The following is a 26,337-nucleotide window of genomic DNA, read 5'->3' as shown; positions in this document are numbered from 1 at the left end:
GGATGGACAGCTAGGCTTTCCGGTCTTATCAGTCCTTAGGGAGTCTCAGACTGGTCTGTTGGCTGCCCCTAGTTCTTTCCCCACCTGCTCTCCCACCCCACATGCCTCCCTGTTCCGCCACTGGGAAACCCACCCACTCTCCAGAGTCCAGCTGAGATTCCATTTTCCATGTTTTATGGGTAGAGAGGGGGAGAAAACACAGTCCCTACCGCTAAAGGCTCACTCTTACAGAGCAGCTGGCAAGAGCCGCAGGGGCACGCAGGATCTGGCCTGCCCACACGGTGCCAATTAGAGATCCTGGGTGGGATGGAGTCCCATGGGCGCACAGCTTGGCAATAAGAAGGTGTCCCCTCCCTGGACCCGGCACTTGGCTGAGCAAGTGAAGTTCCAGGTACATTTCAGCCCCTATCCACAGTCCCTTATGCTGCGCTGGACCTCATCCTAGGAAGTGGCCATTCTCCTATTTTTTGCCTCCTGTCTCCCCTGCCTTCCTGAGCCATGCAGGGTGGTATAGTTATGAGCAGCCCCAGCAAACTCCCAACCCCTTGGGCATAATGTTTGACATGAATAAAATTACAAAGGGTTGCCAGGTGCGGTGGCTCAAGCCTGTAATCCCAGCACTTTGGGAGGCCGAGGTGGGTGGATCACGAGGTCAAGAGATCGAGACCATCCTGGTCAACATGGTGAAACCCCATCTCTACTAAAAATACAAAAAAATTAGCTGGGCATGGTGGCGCGTGACTGTAATCCCAGCTACTCAGGAGGCTGAGGCAGGAGAATCGCCTGAACCCAGGAGGTGGAGGTTGGGTGAGCCGAGATCGCGCCATTTCACTCCAGCCTGGGTAACGAGCAAAACTCCATCTCAAAAAAAAAAAATTACAAAGGGTTATAAAGGAAGCTAATTATATTATCAAAACATTTACATTTCTTGATATAATAATATATGCTTTCTTATTAACACATTAAAAATGAGGAGGGTCTAACAACTATGATCATTTCAAAGAACTGATGAGTGTAAATGATATTTTGAGATATCCTCAACAACTATAATGCAGCCTGAAAACATCTGTGATTTCCGGTTACAAAGTCACAGGTACTATTAATACTATTATGGCTCACTGCCCAAGCACACAAGAGAATGTTAAATTTCGGTCATAGGTGAGTGAAAATAAAGATGAATATGTTTTCTGCCTAGGTTTTCAAATCCCGTGAAATCCATAGACTCCAGTCAAGAACCTCCATTACAGAATGGAAGGGGAAGAAAAGGTGGAAACTGTAATTGATGGAGTCTTTCATTCCCTGTGTGAGAGATACAGTAACCAGTCTTTCTGGTGGGATACCTGAGGCTCAGAGAGGTTGCATGATTTGCCCAAAGTCAGCCAGGCCTGGCCTGGAGGCCCCTGTTGCTCTTTCCACGCAGCGCTGCCATTGTAAAGAAGATGAGCCGCAGAAAACGGTCTGAACACCTTGTTGTGACTCTTTGGCCCCAGTATTCCCTCTCCCACCCAGGCCCTGTGACCTGCGGGGTTTAACCAGTCTAACAGAAGGGTGATGGCCCTTGAAATCACACACACTCAGTTATTTTTATCTCCAGTTTATTTTTTTAGACTAAGAGCAGAGTATGAAAGTCACAGCCAAAGCACTTGAAAAAGGCCCAGGAAGATGGGTGGGACCACATAGGGTGAGCAGGGCAAGGTCCTGGGAGATGGTTCCCGGCTCAGGGCTGGAAGGGAGGGGGCGTTGTTGTTTCACGGTCTCCAAAAGTGTCTGTGCGTTGCATAGGTCCTGTCTTCACAGAAGACAAAAGAGGGGCCAGGGGGTCCCCCGGGTGTGGGGGGCCTAGCCTGGTGGGAAAGGGGTCTGAAGCTGGAAGGGGAAGTCAAGAAAGGTCAGGGGGTTAAGGAGGGAAGGGACTCTGTCTGTCTGTACATTATATATAGAGATATAGAGTCTGTACATGCCTGCCTGGCACCCCAATGCCCACCCCTTGCCATCCTTGTCCACTGCCCACCCCCCCAGGGGTGTCTACTTGTAAACTTGGTTTCAATCCAAACCACAATCCTGGAAGTGGGAGTGGGGGAGGAGGACGTGCTTATTGCTGTAAACAGGGGAAGCAGGCAGCAGGCAGTGCTGCCCCTTGCCCATCTAGTCCCCTCCCCATGTTCTGCCCCTGGAGGAGAGCGATGGGGGTGCCTCCCACTCTTCGATTTGCTCTCTCTGGGGGCATATGTCTCTCTAAGGGACAAAGGAAGAGGGCACCAGGAGTGAGGGAAAGGTACCAGGGGCCACGGAGTCCTGAGGACTGCCTGTTTTGGCCCCCAAGTTTGGTACCAAACATTACCAGAGCCACAAGGCCACCTGGGACCCATGCCTCTCCCTGCACCTGGTCCACTACAGTGCCCTACCTGGGGGGAAGGGTTAGAGGGGGCGGGCACAGATGTATGGTGCAGGCCCCACTTCCAGCCATGGGAGGGGGGGTCCAGGCCCCACTACTGGGCTTTCCTTGGAGAGGCCAAAGGCTCCCTGCTCCTTCCAAGCCCCGCCCCATCTTTCCCCACCAGGGGAGGGGGCAGAGCTAGGAGGCCAAGAACGTCAGGAGGAAGAAGGCGATGCCCACGGCCAGGGGCAGGTGTTCCCGTTTGGGGCTGGTCCCGCTGATGCTCTTCTCAAGCTTGGGCACCTGAGGGTTCTCTCCCTCAAAGTCTTCTGTGGACAGAGGAACAGAGAGACTGGTGAGGGCTGGGTTGCGCGCCGGGTCAGGGGCACGCGGCAGCGGCAGCAGCAGTGGAGCCAGGGACGTGCTCACCCACGGTGTAGGAAGGGTCAGTGCCCCCGGGAAGGCATGCGAGGTGAGCAGGCACCGGGGTGGGGGGCTGCGGTTCTAGCAGTGGCCACCAGAGGGCGCTGCGCAGACTCACCCAGCACGTTGATCTTCACATTGGGGCCCATGGTGAACTGGGGGAGAGTGGGGACCGGCTTCTCCCCGGAGTGCGATGCTGCGGGGTGGGGTGCGAGTGGGGAGAGAGGAGGGGAGAGTCAGGGCCAGGATTCCCTCCCCTTGCTACGGCTGGGGAGCAAGCCCCCCTCACCTGTGCCCTCCACCCCCACCCCCAGGAAGCCAGGGGAGCCCCAAAGCAGGGAGCTGAAGGTGGGGGCGCGGCTCGGAGCCTATGCTACTCACTGGAGGCGCAGCAGACGAACACCTTCATCCTCAGACACTTCCAGTGCAGGTTGTGGGTGGGCGTGGCTGGGGAGGAGACCGGGCCTGAGTCACTTTCGCCCAATTTGTGCCCTGTGCCCTCTCTCAGCCGCTCTATTTCTCACCCCCTTCAAACTGCCTCCCTCGGGCGGTCTCCAGGAGCTTCCCTACCCTTTGGACACGGGTCACTGTAGCTCCGCCGTCGGCCCTAGAAGCCCCTTTAGTCTCACCCCTCAAGAAACTGGGATCCCTGATATTCGAACCCCAGACTGTCCCTCACAGAAACGGCGATTCTCCGTAGTCCATACTTGGGACTGCCACGAAACTCCTTTCTTGGCCCCACGACCTCATCTGAGCTGAACCCCTGAGGCCCCTCCCGCGTCTCTCAGGCCCTAAACCTGGCGCCCGCCGCGCCGGCCCCGCCCCGGAGCCTCGGGGCTCCACCCCCCGGCTGTCACTCAGACTCGCGCTCAGGCCCGCCCGCCCGGCTGCCGTCACTTACAGATGTAGTAGTACTCGTGGCCGGCGTGGAACTCGTAGCCCAGCGAGAAGGCGCTGTAGCGCTGGAACTTCTCCGAGAACTTGATGGGGCTGTGCGGGGCGTGCGGCCGGTTGCACTCCCAGCGCTTGAAGCCCTGGCTGGCGTTGCAGGTGCGGTAGCCGCTGCGGCTCACCATGTACAGCACGTACTGCTCCGCCCCGCCTCCGGGCCCCGGCCCCGCCCCGGGGCCCACCCCCGAGCTGTTGTAGTGCGGGCAGTAAATATCCAGATAGTCGTTCACGTTCACCTGCACGGTGTAGCCCTCTCGCCGCAGGCTGTGGAGAAGAGGAAGCGGCTCAGAGAGAAGAAACCCCAAAGGCAAGCCGCTTTCCGCCTGACCGCTCCGCAGCCCCTCCCCAGGGTCCGCGGAGCCTCCCGACTTTTCCTCCGAGCTTCCTCGCGGCTCAGCCCTGTCTCTGTCCCCGGGGCCCTAGTGCCGCCGCTCCCCGAACTCTCCTTCCGTGCCCTCCTTCTTGGTCTGTCCTTCGCCTGGTGGCCACCAGAGGGTAGCAAAGGAGCAGGAAAGCCCGGTCTGCCTCCAAAGAAAAGGAGGCGAGGGAGAGGGGCGGAGGGAAGCAGGGAACGTACGCTTTGGTTACCACAGAAACGGCGCAGGCCCCAGCGACTCCCAGACCCAGGCCCGGATTTCCTCCGTCCATCCCCCATAATTCAGCAGCCGGGAGGAGGGATGGGAGGGATGGAAGCCAAGGGTGAACGTGGGAGGGATCCCTTCCGAGGGACACACACATCCTCCATCGCTTCTCCCAGCATGCTTCCCTGCGGCTGCCAGTCCACCCCCGGGGCCAGTCCGACAGGACCTGCCCTCACAGACGCATGTATGGAGGCTTCATGCATATACATGCATAAGTTCTATGGCACACACACAAATATGTCCACCGCCCACTCACGGGCGGCAGACACATAGAAAAGCTGGGCTGTTATGTGTTGGCCCTTATGCCAGTACTGGCTGACCCCACCAATCTGGGGCTCTCTCCCTGCCCTCCCCACACTACAGTATCACTGGCTTCTGTACCTTGAGTCCCCTGATGGAGACCCCACCCTGAGGCCAAGGACAAGTAGGCTCCCAGGAACTTTAAACAACAGATGAGGGATCTAAGGGACTCAGCACGAAGACTCCACGTGGCATCATGCCAACCAGCCCAAACTTCTGTCTCATTGGGCACCTCCTTCCTCAACCTGGCACCACGGCCCCCCTTAATGATGCTGGGCAGAGCAGTGGGCACAGGGCCTAGACAAGATGGCTGCACCTCTTATTTCCCTGATCCCTCTTTGGGACAGAGAAGCAGATGCTGGGTCCCTTGTAATCCCCACCTGCCTTGCTAGTCACCATCAAAGTGTTGGTCTTAACACCTTCGATGGTGGTACTGAGCTGCCTGAGGACGGAGAAATCTCTGAATGGAGAAAGAAAGTCGGAGAGGAGGCAGGTTTCCCCTAATTTCTTTGGAGTAAGAAAGCACATCTCTTGGCAGTGCAAGGAGAGTGTGGTGGACACAGAAAGGCATGGGGTTCTTGGCAGAATGTCAAAGTATGGGGTCTCTAGTCCCTGGGAGCTCCCTGAGGGGAGGGACTGGCTCCCCATGTCACCAGGCACCACCCAGTTCCCCAAACAGTAATTAGATCCATTTTAAAAAATGAGCATGAAGGCTTCTGCACGGGGTGGAGCCTTGAAGGTCCGTCCCCCCACGTCCCACTTCCTTGGCTTTGCCTGTGCTGTCCCCTCCACCAGCAACTCATTCCAAGCCTGGCAGTGAGGCACAGAGAACTGATGTTTGGGTACCCCAGTAAGAATTGGCACAGCCTCCTGGGGTCATCAGGAATGCCATCAGCCCCACTTGGTTCCCATGGGAGTAATGGGTCATTCAGGCCCCTCCCTTGCCCTGGCACTCAGGTGGGCAGGAGTCTCGGCCTGGGGCACTGGGAGCAGGAAAACGGGTTAGACCAGGCCTGGCTCCAAGCTGCCACCCTAGACTTGCCTGTCCATCTCCAACCCCATAGTCTGTTCCTCCCCTCGGGCTTTGGGGAGGGGGCCGGCCGCCATGGTGAGGGTGCCAGGTCTGGAGCAGCTGCACAGCCACACTGGGACCTCTGTCTTTGAGCCTCACCCATGTTTCCAGTCCCACTCTGAAGCAGCTCCTCCCTGCTGTTTCGCCCAGTTCCCCTGACAACACACCCCATTCCAGCAGAGAGGAAGCCAACACCCAAGGTATTCCTACAGGTAATTCCATTTCCTCCACAGGGCAGGATTAGCCTTTTAAAAAAGGTTGTTGGGCGACCACAGGTGAAGGGAAGCCATCTGCTACATACTCCGGCGCTAGCTGGGAGGAACAGCCCCTGAAATGCCCCCCAAGGCTGGGCATGTGAGAGACCTGCCAGTGGGGTGGCTGGGCCCATTTGGTATACAGAGGGCACGGGGACAAACGGGGTGGGAGCCAGGAATTCCCAGCCACAACTCTGGAGATCCAACGTGTCTGCTTGGCTTGGGTGCTTTAATTGAATCTGTCATCCTCCCTCTCCCCCTCTCCCTAGCAGCGCGGGGACCGAGGTGCCGCTAGGCCCCAGAGAAGCTCCGCAGCTAACCCCGCCTCCAGGGCCGCACCTCCTGCGGAAGGGTGGGGGTTGGCTGGGACCTGGGGACCGGGTTGTGCCCTGCCCCTTCGTAATGTTCTAGCTTCTTGCTCCACTTCATCTCCTGTAGCCTCTCGCCTCTACTGCAGAAAGGCGAATGTCGACACACCCCATTTGGAAGGGGTGCCCCCTCACCCCGTTATTTCGGTCTCTCCCGACTCTCACCGCCTCTGAGGCTCATCCGGACACCTCTCTGCCCCCCACCCGTCCCGTCTGTCTCTCTCTATCTCGCTCTCTTTCAGTGACCCGCCTGCCTGCGCCAGGCCCCCTTTATCCCGGAGTGTCAGCGGAGGGGACGAGGGGGCGGAGCGGGGAAGAAGCAAACTTCTCCCCCTGCCTGTAGCAATTAGGGCAGGTACACAGGGTGTCTAAGAAGACCAGGGAGTAGGGAAAGGATCCCAGGGGGCCCTGAACTTATTAAATCCTCGCCACCCCTCACCCCCAGCCCTGGCCTTAGACGCCAGGCTGCAGACTTAAAGGGGTAGAGGAAGAACATAAACCCAGGTTCCTCTTCCCTCTAGCGCGCGCCCCCGAGGCTGCGCGCCGCCCGCTCCAGCAGGCGAGGCCGGACCACGTGTGCGCGGCGTGGGGTCCGCGCGCCCGGGCTTTGAGGGTGGTGGCGGTGGTGGCGGGAACGCTCGCGGGGCGGCGGTTGCACGCTGACACCCCTGCGCCCCTCAAGCGCCCTGGGCCGCGGCGCCTCACCCGTCCCAGTCTGGCTAGTACGGGTCTGGGCGCAGGGCTTCCCTGGGCCGCGTCGGGTGGGGAAGAATCAGCGCGCCCGACACCTCCGCCCCTCCTCCCTGCGACAGCGGCGGCGGCGGCGGCGGCGAAGGTTTATTGATCTGCAGCGGCGGAGAAGAGCGCGAGACCCGCCGAAAGCGAGACACAGAGACAAGTGAGGGGGAAGACACACACTGAGAGAGGAGGTTGGCAGAGGCCGGATTCACTGAAAGGGGAAAGGAAGGGAGACACGGCGCGCGAGAGAAGCCAGAAACCGAGAGAGGCAGGGAAGAGAACGAGAACCCAGAGAGTCTTGGAGAACAGGAGGGACAGACAGGCCAGAGAGGCCCACAGACGGTGGAGGCGAGACAGAGACGCGAAGGAGAGAAGCAGGGACAGGGAAGGGTGCAGGGCTGAGACTCAGAGACTGGGAGAAAACACAGAAAGACCATCAGGGACATAGTAGAGCCTCAACAAATATTTGTTGAATGAATGTATGAATGAAAGAGAGATCAGCAACAGAAACATTTCAGAGATAGGTCGAGAGACAGCTATAGAACGACGTTCCCTAGGCTTCTTGAGACAGGGGCGAATACCAACATCCTTGCTCAGTTCTGCAAAGAAATGAAACACAGGCCGGGGGGCATACATTTGGCCATCGGCCGTCCCTCTTCCCCTCCACCAAGTTCAATTCCGAGCTTAGGGGACTCCTCGACCTCACACTCTCATGCATCCCTCCAGTACAGCCCCCCCAGTTTCTGGGCCAGGTTGGGAAACCTCCAGTTTCTGGGCCAGGTTGGGAACAGGTCTCGCCTATTCCAGGGGACTAAACGGAAGGACTGAGTGGGGAGCAGAGGTCTAGGTCGCGGCCGGTGTGCAGGGCACTGCCCCCAGGTCTGTCAAAGGAGGCCGACGCACGTGTCCCACCAGCACCCTCCCACGTGACCCCCCAGGAGGCGGGGTCGCAAGACCCTCCCCACGTGACCCCAAGGGGCCGAGACCCTCCACACGTGACGGGAGGTGGGAGCCAGGAGCCCAGCTCACGTGACTAGGGGGAGGGGGCGCGGGAGCCTGTGGCTTGGTCGGCCCCGCCCCCAGCTCCCCGGCCCTCTCCACTCTCGGCTCCGGAGCACGTCGCTCTCACGATTTATGGGGCCGCGGCTGCCGCAGTGAGGGAGCCGGGGAGCCCGGGCGCAGCGGCAACAAAGGCCCGGGAAGCGAGGCGGGGGCGGCGGCAGTCTCCTGGCCCGGTGTGCGCCCCCTCCTACCTCTGCCGGTCCAGGCCCGCACGGAGTAGAGAGGACAGAAAGGAGGCTCCCGGAACCCGGGCTCTCCCACCCGCTCCCTGAGCTTTCACCTGCGTCCAGGTGTATGCGGGGGAAGGGAACCTGATCAACACCTCCCCCCACCAAACCTATTCCCGCATCCCCCCGACCCCCGGCTCTGGCTTCCCCTAAGAACGCCGAGGTGCCCCAAGGGTGGCGGGGAACCCGGGGCCCCTCACCTGCGAGCTCTCCGCTCCCCGCTAGACTCTATCGGGGTGGGGGGCAGACGTGTGAGTCTGGGGGAGAGGGCTGAGCTAGATAGAGCTGGAGTGTCAGCCCCCAGCGCCCCCCGGAGTTCTCGAAGTCCCGCTCCGGGGGGGAGGGGCCACGTCCCCACCCCCGAGGTTTCCATGGGAAGCGAGAGGGGGGCGTCGTTGGCTCATCCCCACCCCCAGTCTGACACTCCGGGCGCGAGGAGGGAGAGAGGGGGAGGCGCGGAGCCCCAAACAACAAAGAGCGGAGCGGCGAGCGGCAGCCCCTCCCCCGGGAGGTTGGGGGTCGCGGCCGCCCGGCCCTCCCGGTCCCCTCCTCTGGGGTCTGGCCATTTGCTCCCAGGTCAGCCCCCGGGGTGGGGAGCCAGAGGCAGTGCTGCCGCCACCGCCCGGGCAGGTGTGACAGTGACCCCAGCGTCCCCAGGGATCACCCCCCTACCAACACACAGATACACACTAAGGTGGCCGGGGTGATACACACGGCGGCTCGGCGGGGAGAAGACAAGGGCAGCAAGGACTGAGCAGAATGAGGACCCAGCCCCGCAGCCAGCACCCGGCCGCCGCGCCACACACCCCGGGAAACCACACGGCCGCCCTGACACCCGCCCAGACCGCGGCGGCGCCAACAGCCACCCCAGCCCAGACGCAGCCGGCCGCGCGGACAGCGACCGCAGCCCCTTCCCCGACCCGCCGCCCGCTCCCACCCCCAGACGATCGCCGACGCAGACACACAAATCACACACTCAGACACACACGCACACTGACAGCCGCGCACGCCCGCTCACACTTGGAGCCATTCGCCGTCCCCAGCCCGGGCGTGTGTGTGCGTGTGTGACACACCGACATCTCCCTGCCTCCTTCCCTCTCGCCGGTACCCCACGTTCCCATCCTAACCAAGCAGCATTCCCAGGGGGCCCCAACTCGGCGACCCAGCCCTAGCTCACCCCAGCTGGGCTTATCCATACAACCAAGACAACCCAACTGCCTTCCTTCTAGGGAGGTGCTCGGTCGGACTCCCTACCTCAGCTCTGGACCCCACTTTTAAAAGAGGGAGTCCTAGACAGAACCTCTGGAAGCCTTCATGGCCAAAAACAGGTCATCCTGGGCCCCAAAATGCGGCGGCCTATCGCCAGCACACCGCTGCCCCCAAACCCCAGCCCAACTGGAGGAACTATGGGACCCGGGCATGCTATTACAGTGGCGGGTGCGGAGAAAAGCCAAGATGGGGTGGGGGGCCACTCCAGCAGCCTCCTCCGCACGGCCCGAGCGCTCCTGACTATAGCCCAACAGCTTCTTCTGACACCCCCGAGTTTCCTAGACGCCCACAGAGTGCGTCCCCCTCTCCGTCCCCTCCCAGCCCCCAGCTCTGGTCTCCTAGGACTCCCACCCTGGGTTCCCCTAGGACTTCCCGGCCCCACCGGCTCCCCCTCCCACTGACACGGGACGCGCGGACTCCCAGGCCCCCGACTCACTGCTGGTTGGAGCTGTTCCAGTACACCGCATGCCGGTTTCCCAGAGCCCCTCCGGGCCCTTGGGCCAGCAGCGGCAGCAGCGGCACGGGCACGAGCAGCAGCAGCAGCAGCAGCGGAGCCGCCGCCATCCCCGGAGCCGCCGCCGCCGCCGCCCCCCGACTGAGCCCCGCGCTCCCGGCTTCTCCGCTTCCCAGCTCCCTGCTGCCGCCGCCGCCGGCCCCCAGCCTTAGGCCACGCCCCCAGCCCTTCCCTCCGCCCTCCTGGGCGCGCCCCCGAAAGCCCCGCCCCTGGCGCGCCCCCGACAGGCCCCATCCCGCTCCGGCCGGGAGCGCGCGATGCGTGGGAGGTGGGGACCGTGTTGCCCCCTTGGGAAAGACCGGCGCGTGCCTAGTCTCTCCCTTTTGGGTTCAGTTTGCTACAACTGGTCCTCGGCCTTTTGCTCCCTAGGCTGGATTTCCCAGAAAGATTTGGGAACCCAAGATAAGGATCTCGATCTCAGGGAAGCCCTTTCATCTCTAAGCGGGGGGGAGGGGGGGTTGGTGGTGGTGGTGAAGGAGCAGACCTGACAAGAAGCTGGGGGGTCCAGTGCCTCTTAGTAAGTAGGACTGGACCCCCTTCCCTTCTGAACACTGTGGCCTCTGCTGTGTCCATGCCCCCTTTTCTCGTGTACATGAGGACTCAGGTGGGCACAGAAGGGTGGTGGAGAGTCCTCAGCTGGTACCAAGGCCCTGACAGCTGGTGACCTGATGCCCCCAGCTGAGCATGAGGCTTGCTTTTCTTGGAGGAGGAGTGAAAGAGATCAGCCCCCAGAATGTCAATACTTGGTGATGTAAGGGCCTTCAGCGGTCCAGGACCCAAGGCACAGGAGGGGGCCAAGAAGAGAGTCAGCTGGGGCAAAGCAGGCTTCCCTGGACACCTACAAAGGAGGCACTTAGGCAGAGCCTCTCCGGGGGCAGGCAGGGGTGTCCCCAGGCATTCTCACTCCTACTCTCAGAGATGTGGATCCTGAGGCAGAGGGCAGAGCACCTGTGTTCCAGCTCTCACCATAGTCATTGTCCTCACAGTGACACCCAAGCACACACATCACACACACACATTCAGGAAAGAGGTGCAGTCACCCAAAGGCAGAGAACATAGAGACAGAAGCACCTGACACAGACATACGGACACACAGCTATGCCTTCCAGACACATACAGGATAGGACACTATCAGACTGCTAGAGATCAGGAGAAACCCAGGCACAGAGACACAGACGCCCACATCTCTACACATCCACACATGACACACGTAAACCCGCATGCATCCCAATACACACAGTTTCATGCTCTCCTCCTCTCTCTTCCTAGGAAGTAGAAGTTCAGGAAAAGCATTCAGAAACCAGACCTAAGGCTATCCACCCCTTATCTCATCTCTTTTGGAGATCCCAGACCTGGAACCAGGCCTAACTGGATTCTCAGAACGCAAGCCAATAGCCTGTGTCCAGGAAGACAGTCATGCCGCTACTTTGCTTCTGTCCTGCAGGAGAGGGAACATGCAGACACCCCTCATCTGCTTATCTGTGGCAGGACAGGGTCTTGACCACAAGTCATCTTCAGGTGCTAGGCTGGGGGCAGGGGTGGTGCCATCCAGAATAGGCTGTGTCTGACTGCTGCCAGGTGAGAGTAGGTTCTGTCCTCTCTGGGCTCCTCTCCACCCCAGGAGATCTCTTCTTCCTTCTCAGGAGCCAGAAAATAAATTAGGCCCCTTGGGATGGGAGTGGGGGACTTTACAAACAGCTCTCCCTCCCTGCAGGCTCCTCATCTCCAGAGATTTGTTTCACCCAAATGATGCTAACCTGCTTACTCCAGGTGCCACAAACCCCAGCCCCTCCACTCAAACCATATTCTCTGCTCCACAAGTCAGCTTCTCTCTGCAGGGCCCACAGTTGGCAGAGATGCTGCCCATATTCATAGGGAATGGGAGCTTGCTGGTTTGGTCTAGGACTTTAAATTCCATTTTAGAAAACATATATCCCTGTTTATAGAATCACGGTGTTACTTAAGTATTTGGGCCTTTTTTCTTTTTTGAGACGGAGTTTCACTCTTGTTACCCAGGCTGGAGTGCAATGGCACAATCTCGGCTCACCATAACCTCCGCCTCCTGGGTTCGAGCAATTCTCCTGCCTCAGCCTCCTGAGTAGCTGGGACTACAGGCACGCACCACCATGCCCAGCTAATTTTTGTATTTTTAGTAGAGACAGGGTTTCACCTTGTTGACCAGGATGGTCTCGATCTCTTGACCTCGTGATCCACCCGCCTCAGCCTCCCAAAGTGCTGGGATTATAGGCGTGAGCCACTGCGCCCGGCGGATTTGGGACTTTTTCTATAAGGCCTGGGTACTTAGAATCTAGCACCCCCACACCCACCTTCCAATAATAACTGAGCCCTTCTCTTAGAATCTGGAGCCCTCTCCACAGGATTTAAGCAGCTCTCTCTATGGGGTCGAAGCCTCCGATTTTGAAGTTGAGATGCTCTCTGCATGGCCTAGGCCTGTATCCGTGGGATCTAGTGCTTTGTCTACCTGGGGCTCTGTCCATAGGGCTGCTAGCTGATTTGGGCCTTTGTGTGAATTAGAAAAAGTACCCTTCTTTGCAGGCTCAGTCCCTAGGGTGCCTCTCTTGGCAAGTGGTGGCTTTGTGCAAAACAAAGGTGCTGCTTCCTTCAGTGAGAGGTGGCTCTGTGTGGCTCCCTGTCTTAGTGAGGGAGCTTGGGCCGATGTCCCCATCCCCTTTGTGCCATGCACAAACTGTACAGCTATATATGGCAATTCTGTCTACAGGACATGTGCTTCTAGTTATAATGTCTATGCCTGTCTATAGGCCTCAATTCATAGGTCTGGGCTTCTCTAGGGACTGAGTCCCTGTGTATAAGATCTGAGCCACTGTCCACATACCTGGGGCCTAATCTAAAGGCTTAGGCCTCTCTCTGTGGCATGTGAGTCACAGAAGGACCCAGGCCTCTATTGACGGGGTCTAGACATTTGTGTATACCTGTAACTCAAGTTGTTCCTGTGATCCACCACAGTAGGAATATATTTTACATTGCGATTCGGTAACACACACACATACACACACACACACACACACACACACACAACTGAATAAGTTTCATGAAACGATACCCTTACTACAGAGGATGCACTCTAATATTTTCCTCTGTTCTAGTCTTAAAAGTAAAAACAATAAAATAAAAAGCTGGTTGAGGCCCATAAAATTGACTTCTTGACTGCATCCCCAATGGATCACAATGTGTGAAAAACTGGTGTCTAAGGCCTGGGCCCTGAACTAGCTCTCTGTAGGATGAGGGCCTCTGTGGAGGCTGGAGCTCCCTCCATGGGGCTGGTCCTGTTTTCAGGGCTTCAGGCCTCCTCCTCCTCACCCGCAGGCTCTGACCCTTGGGCTTGCTAGTACACTGCTGGCTGCCACAATCTCTCCAGGGGCACTGAGCTTAGATCCTGGGAGGACTCTGACATGGTGCCTCACTCTCCTCCATCCCTCAGAGGCCAAGGAAGCAGGGAGAGGAGCAGATGTGGGGCAGAGGGAGTTCTCAGGCTGTGTGGCCCAAGGCAGCTCCTGGGACAGTGGGTGGCACCGCAGAGCTGAGCTGTGTTCAATAAATCACGGAGGCTAGGGCCTGGGGAAGGGGAGGTCAGGAGGGAAGCAGGGTTCATGGATAAATAATTCATTAAACAAATAAACAAGGAGCCTGTGAGAGGCAAGATCGGGCACACGTGTGAGCGAGAGAGGCAGCTGCCAGCTCCAAGCATAAAATATTCACAGGTTCTGCACCTCGCACGGGGCCCGTGTGTGCCCCCAGCCCAGGCAGGCTGTTGGTGCAGTCCTGACAGGGAAACCTGGGTGCCACAGGAGGATGATGCACATGTCTTCTGGCTTCCAAGTGTGTGTGCCAGCATGGCTCTGCGGGTGCTGTGACATCCTCGAGTTCACATGGAACCACATCCATGACTGACAGCAGGAACATGGTGCACTGCTGTGTGGTCCAGTTCACAGGAAATTAGCATGCAGGGCTTGGTGGGTGGCGTCGGTCCTGTCCTGATCCTTCTGATGAGTCCAGCAAGCCAAGAAGCCTGGAGCCCAGAGGCAGCTCTGGGGTGTGTGTGAGTCCTCCGAATGTACTTCCAGGAAAGATGAGAGGAAGGCAGTATTGGCCCAGCAGTGAACTGCCTGGGCTTGGATTCGAATTCCAGTTCTACCACTCACTAGCTATGCTAGTCACTTAACTTCTCTGAGACCGCTTCCTCGTCTGTAAAATGGGGATAATAATGCCCCACCTCAGGGAGCTGGTTCTTATGAGGATTAAGATACATAATGTCTGGGAGGCACTGAGCACGTGTTTAGGATCCAAGAGGCACTAGACTCATGGAGGGTTTCTTATAATGAAGAGGTTATTGCCAGGCGCGGTGGCTCACGCCATAATCCCAGCACTTTGGGAGGCTGAGGCAGGTGGATCACGAAGTCAAGAGATCGAGACCATCCTGGCCAACATGGTGAAACCCCATCTCTACTAAAAATACAAAAATCAGCCGGGCATGGTGGCACATGCCTGTGGTCCCAGCTACTTGGGAGGCTGAGGTGGAAGAATCGCTTGAACCCAGGAGGCAGAGGTTGCAGTGAGCCAAGATTGTGCCACTGCACTCCAGCCTGCTGACAGAGCAAGACTCAGTCTCAAACAAATGACAACAACAAAATGAAGAGGTTATCTCCTGAGGTGTGCCCACCTAGACCAGCCCTCATTTCCAAACTTTCCTAATAGCTATCACAGTGAGAGATGTGACCCAGGGCTTGGAAAGTGTGGAAGGGGTAGGAAAAGATTAGATGAAATGGCCAGGTGTGGTGGCTCACGCCTGTAATCCCAGCACTTTGGGAGGCCGAGGCCAGTGGATCACGAGGTCAAGAGATTGAGACCATCCTGGTCAACATGGTGAAATCCCGTCTCTACTAAAAATACAAAAAATTAGCTGGGCATGGTGGCACGTGCCTATAATCCCAGCTACTCAGGAGGCTGAGGCGGGAGAATTGCCTGAACCCGGGATGCGGAGGTTGCGGTGAGCCGAGATGGCGCCATTGCACTCCAGCCCGGGTAACAAGAGCAAAACTCCGTCTCAAAAAAAAAAAAAAAGATTAGATGAAATGAGAAAAGGAGGTTACAGTCGAAAAAAGTCACTATCCTTGACAGTGTGGAAAAAGGGGTCCTTGACCTTCTCCTCAGACTCCGGAGACGCTCCTTAAGCCCTAAAAGTCTTCCTAGATCCAGACTCTTGCCAAAGTTTCGTTTTCTAGAAAGTAGCTTCAATGCCCACGCAGTAGCTCACACTTGTAATCAATCCTAGCACTTTGGGAGGCTGAGGTGGGAGGGGGACTTGAGTCCAGAAGTCCGAGGCTGCAGTGAACTATGATCACACCATTGCCCTTCAGCCTGAGCAACAGAGTGAAACCCTGCCTCTTAAAAAAGAAAGAAAAAGAAAAGAAAGGAAGGTGGAAAGTGACTGCAAGGAGGAAGAGAGATTGGAGCAGAGGTCTCTGAGTAGCATCACAACCAGCCCCCCCAACAAGTCTTCCCTGCCAGAGCTCTGGCCCCCACCCTCTGCCTAGTGATTGAAGGCTTCCTTGGCAAAGATGTTTGTGTCTGGGCAAAAACCCGAAGAGTGGCACCCTAGAGTGGGTGGGGAGAATCCAGGATGGAGGGAGCCTCCGAGGGCCAGGGTGGAGTATCTGGCAGCCGTCCAGTAAGCTCCAGCATTCCCCAGCCCTCTGTGTCCCCTGGAAAGGATCCGATCCCTGTGGGAGAGCCAGGAAACAGGTCTGAGCCGGCCTGCTCCTCTACAGACAGAAGAGGAACAGGTTGGGGGAGGGGGCCTGAGATCTTGGTGGGGAGGGGTAGCAGTAACTCCCATGTCTCTGTGTCTCCTCTGAGGAGTTAGGGACAGAGGGGACTATGGCCTGGACACACTCTACCAAAGCCTGGGGCCCAACACTTTGCCTTCCTTGTTCAGCCTGATGCCACTTGGGCAGCCAGGGGTCTGGGCCCCAGGTGTGAAGATGGTGCCTGCCCACCCTTTCCCAAGAAGCCAGCATCAGTTTTCCACTTCCCCTCCCCTGGGCTGGGCAGGTTCAGGCCAATCTGCTCAAGAGCTTCACAGCAAACATTGATCTGTAATAAAACCACAATGTGTTTCAGGGGAAGGGATTCCAGACACAACACACACATATACACACTCACACACATACATACAATGCCAAACATGCAGCTCTGGGAGGGCGGACACCAGCAGTCCTGAAAACACATCCAGACACAGCCTCACACTGTCAAGCCTACAGACAACATGACTTCTATACATCCCCTCTCTGCTATAAACTTTGTCCTTCAAAATCAAAGCCTTCTCTGACGACCCATTTTCCCTGTGTTCCCATAACACTTCGTATATAGCTCTGTATTAGCATTTTCACTTTGCATTATAATTATTCATTGGCCAGTCTCTCTCCTCGGGCAATCTGAAGATCCCTTAAGGGAAAGGATCTTGTCTTATGCAAGTGTGTATCCCCAGCATCTAGTACACAGCCTAGTATTTACTTAGTAGGAGTAGGTGAGGTGCTTAATAATTGTTGAATCAAGGAACAAAGGAATACAAGCATTCTCCCAGTGGGACACCATTTCTAGACTCTAGAAGATCGCAGAGGGTAACCGTGAACGCTGCTCAGGCCTCTGACCCTGGCTTCCTTTCTCTTGGTCCCCTCAGCACCACTCAGCTCCCCAGAAGCCCTCCTTTCCTCCCCTTCCCTCAGTGTGAGACCATGAATTTGAGTTCCACCTGAGGGCTGGCAGGCGAGGTAAGGGTTAATGACACCTCATTAGTGTTTAATTGGAGGAAGGAAGCTGCCTTGGCACCAGACAGGTGGGCGGGCCTGCCCCTTGCTGGAACCAGGCATCCCTAGTTCCAGCACCCTGCCAGGCATGTGGGTGATTTGGCCCTGGAGACCCTCCACCCAGCCGGGGCACCTCCCCCACCACTGGCTTTGCCAATTTAGTCTCCAGGCAGTACAGACCAGCACTCCCCATCTGTCACCAAACATCCAGAGGGAGAACAAACTCCTTATCCTTTCTCCTGTAGCTGGCTTTGCCGCCGTCCAGTCCCCAGCAGACACTGGAGAGTGGGAGAGGTGGGGTATGAAGGTGGAGAACTGAGGGACAGATTACAGAGCCACTCAGGGATAGATTCCAGAAACAGACAAGCGACAGGGCTGGGGATGTGGAGATGTCTGCCCACTTTGACCTTAAATGAAGAGAATGCAAATGAGATGCAGACGATATGCAGATGAACACAGGATCTCAGCACTAACATTCCTGGTGGCAGCAGCTCTGCACCCAGGACCCCAATGCTGTCACCGATAACCAACCCACTCCTAATCTTTCTGCGTTAAGTGGTCCTGACCATTACTTTGAGTGAGAAAAAGCATCTCAAGAGAAATAAGAGCTTGTCTGGGCTAGGGGTGCAGGACCTGAGAAGCTGAGCTCCACCCCAGCTTCCATACCCCATCCCAAGCACCCACCCAAGCTGCCACAGCAGCTCAGGCAAACATTACTCTCCAGGTTGCACTCGGACGCACCGTCGGTTGCTATGGGGACCCCCTCCTCACTTCCAGACCTGAACCAATGGGCCTCACCGCTGATGACCTCATGCCCCAAGCCCCGGGATTCTATTGGCTATTTAGAAGCCAGATTGCACCCTTTTCAATTGCGTCACCGCTGGGGATCCCCCGACGACCCCAACTAGCGACTGGCCTACTGAAAGAAGGGCACGCTGGAAGCTCACAATGTGCTGAATGAATGAAAAAGAAAGAAAGGAAAGAAAGAACTAACAAAAGGGAAGAAAAAAAGGGGAGGTGACAGAAAAAGAACAAAATTTCAGGGTTGAATCTGGAGGAGAAAAGGAAGATCTGCAACCCCAGAAAGTGTGGAGCAGGAGACTCTCAGGCTGAGACTCTCAGGCTTTCAAACAGGGAGATTGGGCGAGGTAAAGAAGAGTGAAGTTTTCCCATCTATTCGGGAGAGACTAGGGCAGGCCCAGCAAATTGAGGGCCCCACCCTGAGCCACCTAACGCTACTGAGTTTAGGGGACATCGGTGACGCCCCAAAACTTGCAGGCGTGCCCAGCCTCCTGGAACCGCACCCAGGAACGCGCCTCGAGGACTTCTCGTGGGTAAGGCCCGGTGCCCGGAAGACCTCCCAGCACCTGCAGCCGGTCTCGGCCCTATGCGTGGACTTGGCCCTGGCTTTCCATGGGGACGCGCCCCAGGACGGAATCAGCCGCCCGCGCAGGCTATGAGGAAAGTGAGTGTAGGGAAGGCCGGCTTGGCCTGAGCGCCTGTGGCTGGGCGGTCCTAAGTTTACAAACCCCCGCCCCGCGCCCCACCTCCCCAGCCCAGCTCCCTTGGTCGCAGAGGCCTCCGCCCTTGCACCTGCAAAGGGCTGGGCGGCCGGCAGGGGCGTGCGTCCGTGTTAAGTGGAAGAGCCCGACCGTGAGGGCGTGCGTCTGAGTGCGGGAAAGCCGACAGGGCCCCGCGTCTCTTTCGCACATGCGTTCTTATCAGCAGCGGATCCGCGCGCCAGCCCCAGCCGCGGGAGCGAGCGCGCCCGCCTTGTTCCGCGAAGCGGGGGGTGGCCTGGGGCCGTTGGGAGCTGGGTGAGACCCCCACAGTTCTCAGTTCAGGGCCAGGGCTGCTAACCAGTCGCTCCCAGTCTACTCTGCCTATGGCCTCACTTGGGAGGGGCAGAGGTAGCCCTAAGTGGGTTTCCGCGGCAACCTATAGACACCCTCCTGGTTGACGGTAAAGATGGAACTTGAACCCAGGACCTGAAGACCTAGCCCATAGCTTCTCCAGCCGACGCCACCCTCTCCTTTGCGCCCCAGAGCCTCGCCCCCGCTAAATACTAAGGTTTGGGGTGAAGGTCCTGATACACGCACCTATCTACAAGAGGCATTTTCTGAAAGGTGTCCTCGAATGGGGGAAGGGACTGACTGGGGTCTGCTCTACCCGCGGTGCTGCCCAAGGCCTCAGCCAGAGCAATGGAATTAACATGAACGATGACAGCTGAAATCTGTGCGTGGTGGCAGGGGACAGGGCACCCGCCCCCTCCGAGAGACCGGGATCTGACCTAGGTGTGCAAGAGGGTGGGGGAGGAGCTCAAAAACTCTAGCACCTCTGTGTCGGTCTCTGGACACCTAGAGCCCTCCCTCCGCCCCCCTTGCCGTCTCCCCTGCACCCCCCCAACCGTGTTCACACGCTGCCTCTCGCTGCCGCAGCCGGCCCGAGCTAATCAGCACAACAGCCACCTATCGATCGCTGGCTTGGTGCCAGGCCGGCCGGCACCGTGCCAGTGGAGGCTGCGGGGCACCGGGGCGGGTAAAGCACAGCTGCAGGGGAAGGGGCGCCCCTTACCCGGGCACCACCCAGGAGGCACCATTCAGAAAGAGGGCCCCACTTGGCCTTGTGGGGATCACAGCCTCGCCTGCCAGAGGTAGGAAAGACAGTGTGGGCTGAGAGCAGAGGGGGCCCTCCCTCCTCAGCCCCACCTCCTCCTCCTTATAAAAGCTAAGAACAAAGAGGCCGCTGGGGAAGGAGGCTTTGATCTGACCCCACCTTCCCGGTTCTAGGCCAGGCACCGCCCAGAGGGCCCTTGGGGAGGGAGAGGGATGACCAGCTCTCAAGGACCCAGGCATTCTGAAACCCAGATGTTGTCTTTCTATTAATACTAGGCCCTGCTTTTGCTGGGCACCCTGCTTGGTGCTACCAGGACTTGGGCAGGGCCCCAAGCGGATGGACTGTCAGGAGCATCTGCCCCTCCTCAGCACAGGAAGCCGGCTGGGGAGGTGAGAGAGGGTGCCAAGCTCCACAGCTGCCACTGGCACCACCTCACATTGCCCAGAGGGGTGCCCACTGAGGCCTGGCATGGATGGCCTGAGCATAGCTGGCATGGAGGTCAGGCCAAGCTAAGCTGAGAGCACAGGCCACAGGGGTTCCTGCTACCAGGGAAGGGGTCTGAGGGCAGTAGGTTGAGGAGGGCAACAGAAAGATGGGTGGTTTATTGAAGGTTTGGTCTGGATACTTATAAAAATACAAACTGGCATGAAATTCAACCTCATGAAGAGTCCGTCTTCATAGAAGACAAGCGAGTGACCCCCTGGGGCGGGGCAAGGTGCTGCCCCAGGGAAGAGGTCCACAGGGCACAGATGGCAGGGCTGCTTCTTTACCCTGGTCCAGCAATCCACCTGTCCCCAGGTCTTCAGCCTTGGCCCTCAGCTGGCTTGATCTGATCGTACCAAATCCCAGTCCTCCTGGGGGATAGGTTGAGACCCTCAGAACAGCCTGCAAAACACCTGTGTTTGTCTTGCCTCTGCTTCAGGGTGTCCAGGGCTGCCTGCAGTTCTTCTTTAGTCTGTGATGAGGGGACAGGCACCTGCAAGGGTCACCTCAGACTCTCCAGTCTCCCCCATCAATGCTCCATCTTGTTGGTGTGGATTGGTACCCCCAGTGCAGGCAACAGGGATTCTCCTCCAGGGGTCCTGGGAGGGCTCTGGCTCTTTGGGGTGAGAGGGAAGTTCTGCTTGGCTCACAGAATTCGCAGGAGACGAAGAATCAGGAGCAGCAGCAATAGCAAGAGACAAAGGGGGCTCGGAGTGTCCCCACCTTGCCACCCTGATGTGCCGCTCTCTCCAGGGCTCCCGACAGGATGGGCTGACTCAGACTCTGTGAGGGGGAGGCGGTAGCACTGATCAGTCTTCCCACTTCAGTGGTCCCCTTCCTGCCCTTCCCATTAGCATTTCCCCCCTTTCCCGTCCTCCGGGGTCTCCCAAACCAGCCACTTCCTTCCCATGATCTATGACCTCATCCTTTCTAAGCCCCAACTTCCAAGCCTTCCCCAAATTGCCACTAGAGACAACCAACCCAGCTAAGGCCTTGAAGAGCCTTGCCCCGGACATTCTGTTCTCTTGGTCCACCTTAAAAAAGTGTACAGTAGGTTGGGTGCAGTGGCTGACACCTGTAATCCCAGCACTTTGGGAGGCTGAGGTGAGTGGATCACTTGAGGCCAGGAGTTCAAGACCAGCCTAGCCAACATGGTGAAACCCCACATGTACTAAAAAGAAAAAAAATTAGCTGGGTGGTGCATGCCTGCAGTCCCAGCTACTTGGGAGACTGAGGCGGGAGAACTGGTTGAACCCAGGAGGTGAGGTTGCAGTGAGCTGAGATCACACCACTGCCCTCCAGCCTGGGCGACAGAGCAAGAGCAAGACTGTCTCAAAAGAAAAAAAAATATTGTACAGTGAGGCCACATAAGACACGGTGGCTTGTGCCTGTAATCCCAATGCTTTGGGAGGCAGGAGGATCTCTTGAGATCAAGAGTTCGAGACCAGCCTGGACAACACAGTGATATCCCATCTTTACAAAAAATAAAAAATAATTTAGCCAGTTGTGGTGGCATAGGCCTGTAATCCCAGCTACTGGAGAAGCTGAGGCAGGAGGATGACTTGACCCCAGGAGTTTGAGGCTGCAGTGAGCTATGATCCTGCCACTGCACTCCAGCCTGGGCAATACAGCAAGATCTTGTCTCTTTTCTTTTTTTTTTTGAGGAGTTTCACTCTTGTTGCTTAGGCTGGAGTGCACCGGCATGATCTTGGCTCACTGGAACCCCCCTAGGTTCAAGCAATTCTCCTGCCGCAGCCTCCCAGGTAGCTGGAATTACAGGCATGTACCACCACTCCCAGCTAATTTTTTATATTTTCAGAAGAGACAGGGTTTCACCATGTTGCCTAGGCTGGTCTCGAACTCCCCACCTCAGGTGATCTACCTGCCTCGGCCTCCCAAAGTGCTGGGATTACAGGCATGAGCCACTATGCCCAGTGACTCTGTCTCTTAAAAAAAAAAAAAAGAAGTGGGGGGATGGTGGTGCAGTGGAAGCTCCCACAAAGCTAAATAGGGAGAAGAGGTCACAGCTTGAAGCTTCACCAGTACCCCTGGGGTCTGATGCTCCCAGATTCTTCTCACTCCTCCCCTCCTTCCCGGCGCCCCACATTGGCCAGCAGGGTCCAGGCCTGACCCACTTACTCCTCTCCTTGCAGCAGACTGACACCTGGAGCCTCAAGCACCGGCCAGAACTCTCTGGAGTGGGCACCGCTGGGTAGTGGGAAATTGGGAAGAAGTCAGCGCAGGGAGTCACCCCTTCGTATGCCTTAGACTGTGTCAGGCCCTCCCAGCTTTTCTTCCCTCCAGGTCCCTGGAAAGCATTTCCTTACTTTGGGGCCACACCCATGTATCAGGCCCCATCCAGGCCTCTCACCTCCCTGGCCCCTTTCCTCATTCCTACTTTCTCCTCTCTAGACATGTCCCTCCTCAGTCCTGAGTTCAGCCCATGCCCCCATGTCCATTGGAGACCAGCCCCCTCCTCCTCCGGGGCCTCTCCTTCCCCTCCCACCCTTCCCAGGAGGTGTCCAGCATGCCCTTGGCCACTCACAGATGTAGTAGTAAGTCTCTCCAGGCAAGAACTCAAAGCCCAGGGAGAAGGGTGTGAAGCGTTGAATCTTCTCTGAGAATTGGACGTGGCCGAAGGGCAGGGAGCATACCCAGCGCTTATAGGCCCGGGGCCCTTCTGCCTGGCAGGCCTCATAGCCTGGCCGGTCCACCATGTATAAAGCAAATGTCTCAGGACCCTCAGGGGGCCCTGGGCCTTCGTAGTGGGGGCAGACAATGTCTAGGTAATCGTTGAGGCCCAGCTCCACCACGGCGTCTCCTCGAAGCAGCCTGCAGGTACAAGGCAGGAGTGGGCTGAAGAGGGGAGGGCACCACATGGCTGGGCCATGGAGGCCAGAGACACCCCTTCTCAGAGGCCCATGAGCAACAGGGAAGCTCAGGAAGGTCGGAGGTCCCCAGACTGACAGCTCTTGAGAGACAAAGAGAGTGCAAGAAATGGATGAGATGATTGATTCACGGGTTCCGGGAGGCTAAGGCCTGCGGTGCCCATAACCACACAGCTCAGATGTGAGAAGGGGGGGTCACCACACCCTGTGTGTGAGGCTAGAGCTGCCACACACCTGTCTGGCCCCGGTGCCCAACGCTCGGTGTGGTACAGCACCAGGCTTGACCAACCTCAGATGGATGGATGCTGTGAAGCTGGGCAGGGAGGCAAGGAGGTACAGATGTGGACATGAGCGGCAGTGTGGCTGCAGACAGAGGTGCGACGGGCTGGGAAAGGTCTCCGCAAACACAGACATAAAGTGAGGAACAGTCTCCTTTAGACTTCAACCCAATAGGGAAAAGACTATCACGGTAAAAAAAAAAAAAAGACTGAGGGAGGCCACGTGCAGTGGTTCACATCTGAATCCTAGCACTAAGGGGAGGCCGAGGCAGGGGGGTTGCTTGAGGCCAGGAGTTCAAGACCAGCCTGGGCACCATGGTGAGATTGTCTCTACCATAAATAAATAAAAGCCATGAGTGGTGGTGCACTCCTGTAGTCCCAGCTATATGGGAGGCTGAGGCGGGAGGATCCTTTGAGGCCATGAATTTGAGGCTGTAGTGAGCTATTAATTACGAAACCACACTCCAGCCTGGGTGACAGAGCAAGACCCAGTCTCTAATGAATACATTCTAAAAACTAAAAAAAAAAAAAATGGGCCGGGCGCGGTGGCTCATGCCTGTAATCCCAGCACTTTGGGAGGCCGAGGCGGGTGGATCACAAGGTCAAGAGATCAAGACCATCCTGGTCAACGTGGTGAAACCCCGTCTCTACTAAAAATACAAAAATTAGCTGGGCATGGTGGTACGCGCCTGTAGTCTCAACTACTCAGGAGACTGAGGCAGGAGAATTGCTTGAACCCAGGAGGCGGAGGTTGCGGTGAGCCGAGATCATGCCATTGCACTCCAGTCTGGGTAACAACACTGAAATTCCATCTCAAAAAAAAAAAAAAAAAAAAAGGAGGAGTCGGTGCTAGGTCTAGGTGCCTCCCTTTTTTGGCCAGGAGAAGGAAGTGCCAGGCATGGCAGGGAGTCCACACATCACCCAGTCTTCAGTCTTCTTGAGACTGCCCCACCTCTTGGGAGTTGCGTGGGGAAGCCAGCACAGGAGGGCAGAGCTGGAACGGGCCCTCCCCACTGTACAGAAAGCTGCATGAACCACCCCCCATACCATAAACACAGTGAAGCGTGACTTAGGAGCCTCCAATGGGTGGTCCAAGGACCACCTGTAGCATTTCTGATAAGAAATGAAGATTCCTGGGCTCAGTCAGCCCAGACATAGAACGCAAGCTGAGCAAGGACAGGGCCTTGGTAAGTTCGTTCTACTGCATCCCCAGTGCCTGGAAAAGTGTCCTCCACAAGACAGTCTTCACAAATATTTGTGGATTGAATGAATGAGTCAGAAACCTTAAGAACGGGGGTAAGAAACCTGCATTTTAACAGTGATTCAGAGGCACCGGTCTGTAACAGAGACAGAGGAATTCCGAGTTCAAGGACAACAATAGCTCTTATCACTTGGTATTGGTATTGTAATGACCTGTCTTTATGCAGGCTCTCCGGAGAGTGTGGAATCCCAAGGGGCAGGGTCTCGATCTTCTCATCTATATAGTGGCATCCCCTGAAACCTAGCACAGGGCCGGGCACACAGTTTGTGTTTAAATGTTAGTGAGTGAACAAATGAATAGAATCACAGATTGTCTCAAGTAGAAAATCAGAAAGGAAAACAGATGGGAAACAGAGGAGAGGCAGGGAGATTTGGGGAGGGGGATGGAAACAGTAAAATAGAGTGAGGTTCAAAGGCAGGCAGCTCAGGAGAGAGAAAGAAATAATAATTTATATCTGCACACCCTGCACCTCCTTTACATACATGACCTCACTTACCCCGCCGGACTTCCCAGGGTACTAGGTATTATTAGCCCATTATACAGGTGAGATAAATGAGGTTAGCAAGGTCAGGAGACTTGCCCAGAGGCGATTCGGCTAGAAGGGCAGGGCTGACACTGGAAAGAAACAGAGGACCAGTAAAGACGAGATGAAAGCAGAGATAGCAAATGAGATCAGGAGACAGAGCGAGAGCCAGAGGTGAGACCCAGCGGGCAAGGGAGTAACCCAAGCTCTATCTCAAGAGTAAAGCCCCCTCCCTCGCTCTCAAGTTCGTCCGCCCCAGCTCCAGCCTGCGGGAGGCTGGGGATCGCCAGGAGAGCAGCGAGGGGGGCGGAGCCCAGAGTGCGGGCAAAGGCCCCCCAGCTCCAAGCTCCAAGACCCCTTAGGCAACCCACGGGGCTGGGGGTCTTCTGCCTGTCCCCCAACACAAACGGGCTGTGGGGAGACCCAGGGAGCGCCTCGCCCCTCCCCCCTCCCCCGCCGGCTCAAACAAAGGAGCCCCGGCGCGCGGCCAGGCTCAGGCGGCGCCGCGCAAAGAGCGAATGGCGAGCGCGCGCAAAGCCCAGGAGCGCGCAGTCTTGGCTAGGCGCACGCCCGGTTCGGCCCGGCTACCTGGGGTTACTGGAGTTCCAGTAGACGACATGGCGAAGGCTGGAGCCCCCGCGCAGAGGGGAGCCGAGGAACGCGGCCCAGAGGACAGTCCGCAGCAGGGGCAGCAGCCGCATCGCCCCAGAGGTCCGGTCTTGTCTGGCTCGGCAGGTCCCGGCCCGCCTCACAGTCGAGGCGAGAAAGGTACAAAGTGAAGTGGGGGGTTGTGGAAAGGGGGGTGGGGTGCGCAGATTCACAGACCCGCCCCTGGATAACTTTCCGCCAATGGGAGCGCGTTCCCTCCTCTCCACCCAGCGCCAACTCCAGTTAACCCTCTGTGCACCGCAGTGCCCGCCGGGTTCGCCTAAGCTTCCGCTGAGGCTGCACCGCACTGCAAAGAATGGCGTGTTCCATCCGCAGTATTTATAAGGAGGTCATGCCCTTTCGTGTCTGCTTTAGGGTAGATTACCTTATTAGAAGTGTGGAAGATTTTACGTAAGGACTCATAACCTTTGCCCAGATAGGGGAAAGTGAGGCGTGAACGAGGATCCGTGAAGCCTGTCCAACCACCTTCAAACACTGCCCCGTTTTCTTTGCAGATCTAGGGACAGTGCGAGCGTAAGGGACAACACAGCTTTTGGGACCCCCTTCTCTAAAGAGTCTTAGGTGACGCGCTAGGATGC

The 26,337-nt window shown here is 57.2% G+C and overlaps 2 protein-coding genes across 8 annotated transcripts; both read right to left on the bottom strand.

Annotated features, from left to right (window-relative positions):
- Positions 1-1,581: 1,581 nt before the first annotated feature.
- Positions 1,582-10,279, bottom strand: EFNA3 (ephrin A3). Of its 4 annotated transcripts, none has more exons than XM_002760070.5 (5): positions 10,119-10,279; positions 3,702-4,015; positions 3,182-3,247; positions 2,919-2,996; positions 1,582-2,706 (listed from the first exon to the last, which is right to left on the bottom strand). In XM_002760070.5, exons 1-5 carry the CDS (start codon positions 10,244-10,246, stop codon positions 2,576-2,578), a joined length of 717 nt encoding a protein of 238 aa, XP_002760116.1. In that variant the 5' UTR covers positions 10,247-10,279; the 3' UTR covers positions 1,582-2,575. The 4 variants fall into 4 exon arrangements, with proteins under 4 accessions (XP_002760116.1, XP_078211970.1, XP_002760117.1 ...); XM_078355844.1 differs by lacking the exon at positions 10,119-10,279 and adding an exon at positions 8,614-9,810; XM_002760071.5 differs by lacking the exon at positions 2,919-2,996.
- Positions 10,280-20,229: 9,950 nt separating this feature from the next.
- EFNA4 (ephrin A4) lies at positions 20,230-25,872 on the bottom strand. Of its 4 annotated transcripts, XM_078355846.1 has the most exons (7): positions 25,679-25,872; positions 25,064-25,182; positions 24,720-24,807; positions 23,318-23,489; positions 22,686-22,972; positions 22,280-22,348; positions 20,230-20,923 (listed from the first exon to the last, which is right to left on the bottom strand). In XM_078355846.1, exons 4-7 carry the CDS (start codon positions 23,440-23,442, stop codon positions 20,787-20,789), a joined length of 618 nt encoding a protein of 205 aa, XP_078211972.1. In that variant the 5' UTR covers positions 23,443-23,489; positions 24,720-24,807; positions 25,064-25,182; positions 25,679-25,872; the 3' UTR covers positions 20,230-20,786. The 4 variants fall into 4 exon arrangements, with proteins under 4 accessions (XP_078211972.1, XP_078211973.1, XP_078211974.1 ...); XM_078355847.1 differs by lacking the exons at positions 23,318-23,489; positions 25,064-25,182; XM_078355848.1 differs by lacking the exons at positions 23,318-23,489; positions 24,720-24,807; positions 25,064-25,182 and adding an exon at positions 21,703-21,732 and having other exon boundaries at positions 20,230-20,728; positions 22,276-22,348.
- Between the last annotated feature and the right edge of the window lie 465 nt (positions 25,873-26,337).

Source organism: Callithrix jacchus, chromosome 18 (assembly GCF_049354715.1).
Source record: "Callithrix jacchus isolate 240 chromosome 18, calJac240_pri, whole genome shotgun sequence".
NCBI classification, from domain to species: domain Eukaryota; kingdom Metazoa; phylum Chordata; class Mammalia; order Primates; family Cebidae; genus Callithrix; species Callithrix jacchus.
The sequence above is the reverse complement of the archived record's forward strand: the minus strand, read 5'-3'. Positions and strand labels throughout refer to the sequence as shown.